Source organism: Musca domestica, unplaced genomic scaffold, assembly GCF_030504385.1.
Source record: "Musca domestica strain aabys unplaced genomic scaffold, Musca_domestica.polishedcontigs.V.1.1 21, whole genome shotgun sequence".
Lineage (NCBI taxonomy): Eukaryota > Metazoa > Arthropoda > Insecta > Diptera > Muscidae > Musca > Musca domestica.
The window spans coordinates 4,261,570-4,272,624 of record NW_026712258.1 but is presented as its reverse complement, the minus strand read 5'-3'; the positions used below and the strand labels follow the sequence as shown (position 1 = coordinate 4,272,624).

Below are 11,055 nucleotides of genomic sequence, written 5' to 3'. Positions count from 1 at the left end.
ATGTCTGCAACTCCAGCACCCCGCCACTATAGTTGATTTCAGCGATTGGTTGGTAATATTACGCCGTCTCGCACATATGGTCCACGACACACAGCCAATTTCAGCAACCTCGTCCAATCGCCGACACACACAAACACAACAAAAAAAATACGCATATGTCGCTGTCAGTTCGAGCTGTCCAATTTGTCAGGGAGAGTGCAACAATATAAAAATCTTTCCACACTTTTTAAAAATGACCATCGATGACCGATGGTATAAAATTAAACAAATTAAAACTTGTTTTTGTTGCTTAAAGAGAGGCCACCAACTTAAAAATTGCCACTATAAGCGTCGTTGTGGCATAAATGATTGCCAAAAATCACACCACCAATTGTTGCACAAAACACTCGCGACGCCATCCCAGGAACCGAACCGAACATTACCCACACAAGATTTGGAGCCACGAACGAACACCCCATCTCTTCCCGACGCACCGCCGTCTCAAACACAACGAAGAAATTGTCATGCCGCCCACTACACCGAAAACGTACTGTTCCAGATTTTGCCCGTGACGCTATACGGAACACACAAACAAATAACGACGTACGCGTTCATTGACGACGGCGCCAATGTGTCCATGCTGGACGAGGACGTTGCTCGCGAACTCGGAGTACACGGGAAAACGGGGATTTTAGAAATTCAGTGGCTTAATAACCAAAACATAAACGAAAAAACAGAAAAAATTAATTTGACAATTAGTGGTGTCGGTGAGTACAACAACAAGTACCCGATAACCAATGTTTACATTTCGTCCAATCTGTCATTGCCAATACAAAGTTGCCATCTGGCTCATTTAATTAAATCCCGTGAAATCGACCAAATCGCCGAATTCCCATTCCGGGATTATTCGAATGCGGCAATATTTCGACGTGGAGACATTGGGTACCAAGGTAAATGTGACACCAATTCTGTCCATAGATGATGAACGAGCGTTAAAAATATTGAGAGAAAACACGAAAAGAATCGATGGGCGATATCAGTGTCCGCTTTCGTGGAAAGAACATTTTTCTCCAATTCCAGAATCGTACAATTTGTCGTACAACCGATTGCAGTGTGTGGAACGAAAAATGACAAAGGACAGTGTATATGCAGCTCAATATTGCAAAAAGATAAGAGACTAAGAGGAAAAAGGATATTGCCGTAAACTTTCAGTAGCAGAACGAGAAAGAAGGAGCGACCGAACGTTTTATTTGCCACATTTTGGCGTTAAAAATCACAACAAAGATGGAATTCGTATCGTCTTCGATGCTGCTGCTGAAGTTCAACAATTTTCATTAAATAAAGCCTTATTACCTGGACCTGACATAAATAACTCTTTAATCTCCATTCTTTTTAAATTCAGGGAATTTCCTGTAGCCGTGGAGATATACAAGAGATGTTCCACCAAATTGTAATCGCCAAAGAAGATAAGGACAGTCAGCGATTTCTATGGAGAAATGGGGATCCCAGTCAACCCTTAGAAACTTATGTAATGGAACGGATGATTTTTGGAGCCACTTGTTCGCCCACCATAGCCCAATATGTGAAAAACCTAAATGCCCAAAGGTTTATAAATGAGTCGCCAAGAGCAGTACAAGGAATCATCGATCGTCATTACGTAGACGATTACGTCGACTGTTTCCAGACTGAAGGTGAGGCAGTTGAAGTGGTACGTGATGTTATAAAAATTCACAAAGAGGGTGGATTTAATCTCCGCAACATCAAGTCTAATTCCCTTGTTTTACAACGTATGTTTGGCAACCCTATTTCTGATGAAAGTGATGGAAACTCCATTTTTGATGATGGAATGGAACGGGTACTCGGTATTCATTGGCTGCCAAAATCAGATGTTTTTTGTTTTGAATTAAAATTGCACAAAGTGGATGAAAAAATATTGAAATTGCAAAAAGTGCCAACGAAACGCGAAATGTTGTCTTTAAATATGTCCGTATTCGATCCATTCGGGTTTCTTGGTGATTTTATGGTGACGTCGAAGATAATTATGCAAAATGTGTGGGAAAGTGGTATAAAGTGGGACGAGGAGTTGCCGGCCGCGATTTATAGCCGCTGGAAGACCTGGCTGGAGGAATTGCCTAAATTAAAGGATTTCAAAGTTCCGAGGTGTTACAGTGATGGATTTTTTAATGGTATAGTAGATTTGCATGTGTTTGTGGATGCCAGTGAAGATGCAATGGCTGCTGTGGCATACTGGCGTATAGTAACTAATTGTGGTCTAAGTGTTGTGTTCGTTATGGGCAAGACGAGCTGTGCCCCAACAAGATACCATACTATACCTAAGCTTGAGTTGCAAGCAGCAGTAATTGGAGTGCGAATGAAGGAAAAAAATTTGGAAAATCATTTGAAGAATATTAATAACATTTATTTTTGGTCAGATTCCTCAACAGTGATAAGTTGGATCCGTTCAGAACACCGTACATACAAACAATATGTGGCAAATAGAGTGTCGGAGATTCTGGAAAGCAGCCGTATGGAGCAGTGGCGGTGGTGTCCAGGAGCGGAAAACCCAGCTGACGAAGGGACCCGTGCTAAAGGACCCAAGAAGTACCAGCCAGAAGGACGTTGGAAAAATGGGCCAGAATTCCTGAGAAAAGAAGAGAAGTATTGGCCGGACGAGGGACAAATTGGAACCTGTGTGGATCACAGCAAAACAGAGCTAAGAAACACATACAAAGTTTTGGTGGCTTGCCAGGTATGTTTTTGTATTCCAGATATTAATAGATTTTCAAAATATCGTAGGCTGAAACGGGCAATAGCGTGGACATTCCGATTCGTTGAAAATATGAAGAGGAAATCAGTGGTGTCGGGTGATTTGACGGTGGAAGAAGAAGCACGGGCAGAAATGTATCTCTGTTGCTGCGTACAGCAAGAAGTATATGGGGATGAAATTCTTGACATACAGAGAACTGGATCAGTGTCTGCCAACAGCTCCATAAAGTCTTTAAATCCACAAATTGGAAGTGATGGTTTGCTTCGGGTATCTGAAAGAATAGAAAATGCTGCTTTTTTGTCCCTGGATACCAGACGACCAATAATTCTACACAAAGGTCATCGTTTTACACTTTTGCTGGTGGAATTTTACCATTCTCGTTTTTGTCACATAAATGTTGCCACTACAATGAGCGAAATTCGTCTGCGATTTTGGATTCCGTCACTTCGTCAACTTCTAAGAAGCGTTCAGTCCCGATGTCTTGTCTGCAAGATTCGTAGGGCCAAACCAATTCAACCACAAATGGCCCCGTTACCCTTGGAACGTGTCACACCTTATGTCAGAGCCTTTACCTACACAGGACTTGACTATTTTGGTCCTGTAACAGTGTCAATCCGGAGACAACGAGAAAAGAGGTGGGTGGCACTGTTTACATGCCTTACAGTTCGCGCTGTCCACTTGGAAATTGCAACAGACCTGTCGAGTGATTCCTGCCTAATGTGTATTCGGAACTTCATCAATCGAAGAGGCGTCCCAGAGATGATAAGAAGCGACAATGGGACGAATTTCGTTGGCATAGCAAAGGAGCTGCAAGGTATAACCAATTTTTTAGACACTAATTCCGTTTCTTCTGGTCTGACAGCTCTTGGAATAAAATGGGTCTACAATACGCCAGTAAATCCCAGCGAAGGCGGAGTATGGGAGCGTCTTGTCCAATCTGTTAAGAAGGCTCTTTACATCATGCTAAAGGAGCAAGCCCCAAAACTGGAGACTCTACAAGCGTTCCTGATTGAAGCGGAGAATATGGTCAACAGCAGGCCACTTACACATTTGCCAGTTACTCCAGAAGACCCAGATCCATTGACTCCAAACCACTTTCTGCTTGGATGTACCAATTCAACCCAGACTCCAGCACCGTTTGAGCCTAGACTGATGTGTTTAAGGAAGCAGTGGCGCGTCACCCAAAATTTGAAGAATGGCATGTGGCATCAGTGGCTTCGGGAATATCTTTCAGAATTAACTCGAAGAACAAAATGGTGTCTTCCTTCTCGGTCGTTGGATGTTGGTTGCCTTGTGTTTGTTTGTGATCCAGAGATGGCTCGGAGTCAATGGAGACGTGGACGAGTCATCGAAGTATTCAGGGGCAAAGACGGAGTGGCACGATCAGCCAAGGTGAGAACGAGTGCCGGTGTATACCACAGACCTGTGTCCAAACTTGCCATTTTGGACGTGGAAGCGGCTGGTGACGGAGTTGGTGAAGCCTCCCCCTCTGGGTCAGTTCACGGGGGTGGGGATGTTGAAGATGGTAACCCTGCAATTACCAAAGCTAAAAAAGTGTAGCCAAATTTGAAATACCACTGTCATAAATGGCCGAAATATCCCAAGCGAAGAGGGAGACGAAACTAAATTTAAGCCAACATCTTCATTTTGTTTATTTTTGTTGTTTTGCTTAATGTCACTTTTTATATAAATAGGCCCTTCTGGCCATTGTTTATTCCCTTTTTTGTTAGAACCCAAAAATAAGTAAGTCGTGTTAATTTTTATTGTTTTTAAATTAAATATTTTTATTTTTTTGTAAACTTAATTTTTGTTAAATTTTTAAAATTCTTACAGAGAATAAACAACGACAACTAAATTCACTATTTGTAAACAAATAAACCAAATAAACGCAGCTTTTTATTTTGCCGAAATCCTGCCAGTCTTGTCATTTGGGAGCCAGCCGAGTTTAGGTTTATTCCTGGAAAATAACAAAAAAGGACAGGATTCGAACAGAAGTTCAACTTCATATTTTCGTTGATGCTTCCAAGACAAAATGCGCGCCCTTAAAGACTGTCTCAGTACATCGTTTAGAGCTTCAAGCCGCAGTACTCGGCACTAATTTGCTGCAACATATTTTGGACGGCTATGATTTTTCTCCAAAATCATATACGGGATTCCAAAACGGTTTTAAAATGGATCGCCGAAGTTTTACCTGGTACTTCGTTTTATCATGCGTTACCGTGGTAAAAGGGAGGAAATATGGAGGTATGGCCTATCTGCTGGCGAATTAGCCACGGCAGAAAATATGTCATTATGCAGACGCAAAAAGCTTCATACTTAGTTGAAATAGCATGCATTAAGCAGTACACGCCACTACCAAAGAACAGCTGTTTAAAAATGCTTACGCCTTACATTGATGACGAAGGTTTGCTGCACGTGCATGGCCGCATTGATGCAGCCAACTTTTGCCATACAACACTAGGCGATCGATTATTTTGCCGCATAGTCATGCCTTCACAAAGCTAATTATTCGATCCTACCACTTAAAAATGAAGCACATCAACTACAAAGCTAACTACAAATTTGTGAAGCCCGGAAAAAGTACTGAGTTACTAAAATAGGTCGAGCACTTCGTGGTGCCATATCAAATTTTATGACTCGCCGGCTAATGAAACCTAAACCGCGAACTCCGCTAATGGGTCAGCTGCCGAAAGGCAGACTTATACCGTGTGTCACACCCTTTCAGTATACAGGTGTTGATTACTTCGGCCCTCTTACTGTCACCATTGGGTAAAGAACTGAAAAGCGTTGGGAAGCGTTATTCACATGCTTATCTGTACGAGTTATTCACTTGGAATTAGCTCATGATTTGTCGACTTTATTGGAAACGTTGGGTAATAGATAGGTCTTTATAGGTCTTTATATGTGGCCCGAATATGCCTAGGAATCAATGGTGTCGTGTAATAGTGGTCAAAGTCCATCAGGGGTCCGATGGTGTGGAGAGACGAGCGAATGTAAAGACAAAGGTTGGTGTGCTCCAGAGGCCTGTGTCCAAGCTGGCCATTCTCGTCCTGGTTGATAGTGAAGCTGATCGCTCCACGGGGTAGGGGGTGTCGTGAACTCCCTAAGTGTTGTTTAATCAGTGTTGTATAAATAGTAGTATATTAATGTGTCCAAAACATTACCAACACTGTAGTTTAGCCCTTTCGCCTTTCTTGTTTCGTATGTGAGCATCAAGTAATATTTTGACGCTTGAAAAGAGAGGAGCTGAACTGCAGTGGTAATGTAAAAAGTGTTTGCCCATTACTTATGTACTTTCTTCAAAGAAATAAACGCATTGCCAATTTGTTAGCCTTTTATGCCGTTTGATTTGACATTGTTAAATTCGTCATCCTCTAGCGCCAACATACCCCTACCTTGATTTTACCTACCTTTATAGGGCATCCTCGTTAACCGTGCAGAATGTGGAGCAGTCAATCTGCTCTGCCAGCGCTGATCCCCTCTGGTCATTACCTAGGACGGAATGGCACAACTCATGGTGGGCATTAAAGTCCCCTAGTACAAGGCGGTTATTGCCTACCGATAATGGGCTAATATGTATGTATGGGTCACTAGAGACTAGCTCAAGCGAGATAGGTCTGTACTGAACAGAATGGTGTATCAGGAACGCTAATCCCCCACCTCCACTTCTGGTGCGACCCTTCCTTAGTACGTTGTAACCATAACAACGTTGTAGGCTGCTATTTTCATTCAGCTTGGTTTCCTGCACCGCTGCGATCTTAATATTCCTCCGACTCATAAATTCCCCTATCTCATCTACTTTGCCTCGAAGTCCGTTGCAATTGAATTGCAAGAATGATGCACAATCCGGAGTTGGAACAGTAACGTGTGGCGTTAGGTGCTGCGGTGTTGGTTGCTGTTCTGGAGACTGCGGTGGAGTGCCATACTCCGACGACGTCTCTGATGAGGACGACGAAGAAGTGGACTCGCTGGGGACTACGTTACTGCAGCAAGTCGCAACATAATCCCTTTCGCTGTAGTCTCGCAAACGCCTTAGTCCGAAACAGTTCTTGAAGTGCACCCATTCTCTGCATCCATTACATTGCACCGAAACAGATCTGTGGTGGATGACGTTCTGACAAACCGAGCAGAACCAAGGTCCGGGGTTTTCCTCAATCCCGGCGTGGACCAATAAAATCCGGAGCAAGCATTCTGGGGTATGCTGCTCCCAATGCAGAAAAATAAACAAACACAAACATGTACATACTGGGTTGGCAGCCGCTGGCCGAAACTGGGATCTTGTTGTTTCGGGTCAATCCGGTATCATAGAACCCGCTGCCGTGGGATTGTTATCATACTGTGGGCCTAGGGTCTGCCACAGAAATTTATAAAGTGACCGAGAGAGTAAAAAACTCTAGTTGTTTGTTTTTTAAGAAAATAATTCTATTTTATTTTGAATTGATAGGGGTTCATATCATACAGCTCTTTAATGAATAAATAATAGTAGCTGCAAATTTCCTCATTTTTGGCGGTGACCTGAGTAAGTACACCCGATGTGCTTGTTGAACCTGATTAAAATCCTATTGTGGCCGAATTACTCTTCCTCGAGGTGTTAAATAACGGCGAACCCAATGGCTTTGGACACATCAAGAGTCTAAATGGTGAAGATTCCAAGACTTTTAGATACGCAAGTGTTTGGATAGTGAAAAGCCCAAGGTCTTTGAGACCGCAAGTGGTTTAATTGTGATGATCCCAGGGGCTTTTGGAAGCCAAGGGGTTAAAAACGAAGGAAAAATCAAGGGCTTTAACACCTCAAGGTTTAAAACAAAAAAAAAACCCCGAAGGGGGTTTGGATGTTTGCATTCTGCTAATCTGATTCAAGCTTCAGCATTAAAAATTCAGCTCTAGCCTGAGAGATTATCTGGAGTGAGTTGGGTAGGTTTGGCTGTGCAAATAAAGGGGTGCAGCGTATTGTGCAGGCCTGTTTCACACGCAGGACAGACGTCACGCACATCTTGGTCAATTCGTGCGAAATACGATTTGAGACGACTACACCATCCTGAACGTAATTGCGCCAAAACTACCTTGGTTTGGAAATATCACCCCACCTTGGGGAACTCCCTGTTTCACTCTATGTTCTTTGGACTTCTTGTTCCGGGATTCCTAGTACGACTGGCGTCCACACATGTAGTTGATTATCCAACATTTCAAAATTGGCCGGAGAGTAGTTCTCTGCAAGTCCTCAAAACGTATGTCATGATTGGCTGTATCAAATGCCTTTGATAGGTCAAGTGCTAACAACACTTTTCCGTTACATGGCTTGTTCTGGTTCAATGTAATTATGTTGTGGTACGATGTTGTGTACGGATTTCGTGCTGATGGTTGGCAACTGTATAGCTTCCTCTGATACTGGGGAGGAGCAAAGCCTCGAAAGTCTTATCTACGAAGGCTGCGAAAATAAGAGCAAAACCCAATTTAAAATTTCTCCAAAGGCTCGCGTCCGGTTCGAATGAACCAAAATGTAAATTGCGCTCCGATAATAAAAGGAAGAAATAAAATAAAAAAAAAAGTTTTAGTTTTAAATTCAAGTAAAAGCAGTCGCTTTATTGATAAATAAGAAAAAAGGGAGAATGGAAAAACAGATTACCTGTGCTACAATCGATCGAAAAACGAAGATTAATAATGCCGAAAGGAGGCCTCGGCGCAAAAGCAATACTAGTTAGAAAACTGCTAGTTGACAGTTTAATGATGTAACAAGAAGGAGTAGCCAGTATTTTAACGAGTATGCAAAATCAAACACAATGAAATTATATCGACAACAAAGAGTTGCATTTTCAAACGATACAACTTAATATTGGAAATTTTATTAATATGTATATATAAAGGTCTACATCATTGAAATATGGTAAAACCCAAACAATCGTTATGAATTTGGTACAGAGTTGAAAATATTTTTCAATTTTTTCTTGAATGTGAAATAGGAGTAAGAGAAAACTAAGTACGCAAGTGACTATAAATATTTATTTGAAACAAGTATCTAATAATTTTACGCTCAATTTTATTTATACTATACGTCCAGGTCCCAGATTAAACCTCAAATACATCAATAACGAAAGTAATGCTAAAGTTATGTTATGGTTTCTTCGAAAAGCAAACTAATTTTGGCCAAAAAAATGAATTCGACGATAATGATCCGTAACTTGCTCTTTCGTAGCATTTTCAAGAATGGATAAGGAAGGCAGTATGGAAATCGATCTATTGGTCTTAATAGAGTTAAGTACACCTTTTTGCAATGGAATTATTTTTTTCCAAGCATCAGGAAAACTGGAATATATAATTTTTTTTCTATTCTATTTCTATTTTAAATAATTCTATTTTATTTCGAATTGATTGGGTTTAAGATTACACAGCTCTTTAACGAATAAATAATAGTAGCGGCAAATTTCCTCATTTTTAGCGATGACCTGAGTGAGTATGCAGCACGTACCTGGTTTTCTGGAACTGATTATAATCCTGTTGTTGCCGAATTACTCTGCCTCGAGGGGTTGAATAACACGAATCCAAGAGCTTTTTACACATCAAGGGGCTAAATGGCGAGGATTCCAAAGGTTTTAGATACGCAAGGGATTGGATAGTGAAGAACCCAAGGGCTTTAAGGCATCAAGGGGTTAAGAACAAATAAACCTGAGGGTTTTAACTCCTAAAGGGGGTAAGCGAAGAACCCAAAGGCTTCAAACACCTCAAGGGATTAAGTCTCGAAGAAACCCATGAGCTATAATACCTCAGGGGGTTAAAACGAGGAAACCCGATGGATGAAGGTTAATTTAGACACCTAATGGAGCTGGTTACTGAAGAACCCTAAGGCTTCCAACACATCAAGGCTTTAATTTAGCTTAAAAACGTGAGTTACGGAAGGGCTCTGAACAACTCTACCAGTCGGATATTTTATCACCTCGCTGACTCACCTGTCACCTTCGCTGTTATTCAAATCAAGATCACTCACAAGCGGAAAAAGCTTCTAATAAGAATTGTCCCTTTTATAGGACTGGTATTGCATTCGCTTTTCCATCATTTTCTTTGTTGGTACGTTCTGCTTGTGTTCGTTGTAATACTTTAACTTACATCATAACACCCTTCAGTGCGAATCAAGAAGATAAAAAGAAAGAAAAAGGAAAACCCATTATAAACAGGTGCAACCATTTCAATAGCCAATGTATTTAGGCGAAGATATTCGATTACTTTAATCCTAAACAGTGAACTGGTATAGGCAAAATTACGTGAAGCTTAAGGATGCTGATTCCACAATATCGCATATCTAACAGCAAAGGACCTCTCCCCTACGGTAGAAAATCATTGAAGAATACGAAGATCAACATAGTTGCTAAATGGCAACACCCAGGAGATCAATAACAAAGCAAAAAATATGATCACCATGTCGCAAGCGATACACATAGCGAGTAATTGAATTTACTGCCCTACAGATAATGCAGAGTATCCGGACAGGAGAGGTGCCAGAGATGACCTCCAGGCAATAATTGATCTGTGACAACCGTTCTTAAAACCTTGTACGACGAAATAAGGACTCAATGTGTTTCAAGACATATCATCCCATCAACAAATTTCACAATATCAGAACCCAAACAAATATTAATAGAAACACCAAATAATAATAAGAACATTTAACGAAATCCACGACGACAGAGAAAGCGGCCAGCAATATCAGTCTCTTTGAAGAAAACGTATCATAGGTGAGTCTGAGTCTGGTTACATTTTCTGCAGGAATTGTCCAGCAACATCCTTCTGAGAGTGTGAGGTAATTCTACTCTCTTTTGCAAGAACAATGCAAAAGTAAACAGACGGTATACCTGCAAAAGCTTGCAACTACTCAGCTGATTTGTCAAAACAAACTAATTTTACAAGTTTTATAAAAAGGAAATTATCAATAAAATAAAAATATGAGCAATAAAATAAAGATAGATTTGATGTGGTCACCGGAATCCTTTAAACGTGTTGCTAATGTCGTTTGTCTAAAAATGTTGGAAATAGTCTTTTATTTTCTTATTACATGTTAATATTTACATTTTTCACATTTTGTAAAGTTGTTCTCCAAGAAAAAATTAGTCTTGCTAATTCCCCCAAAAATATTGTTACGTTCTTAGATTTTACTTAATCCCGTGTAGACGTTGTTTTATTTCCCAATACAGCTCGTACCAAATAAAACGCGGGTTCTTTCGGATTACGATTATTACAATGATTTTATTTGCACTTTACTTTACTCGACGGTTTCAATTCGCGATCTCATTCACAACTGACTAACTGCCTTTCCATTT

The 11,055-nt window shown here is 40.9% G+C and overlaps 1 protein-coding gene across 1 annotated transcript; it reads left to right on the top strand.

Annotated features, from left to right (window-relative positions):
- The first annotated feature begins 1,413 nt into the window (after positions 1 to 1,413).
- On the top strand, positions 1,414 to 2,628 carry LOC131802445 (uncharacterized). Its single transcript, XM_059122733.1, has 2 exons — positions 1,414 to 2,344; positions 2,412 to 2,628. The coding sequence occupies exons 1-2, from the start codon at positions 1,415 to 1,417 to the stop codon at positions 2,424 to 2,426; spliced, it is 945 nt and encodes a 314-aa protein (XP_058978716.1). The 5' UTR covers position 1,414; the 3' UTR covers positions 2,427 to 2,628.
- The last annotated feature ends 8,427 nt before the right edge of the window (positions 2,629 to 11,055 follow it).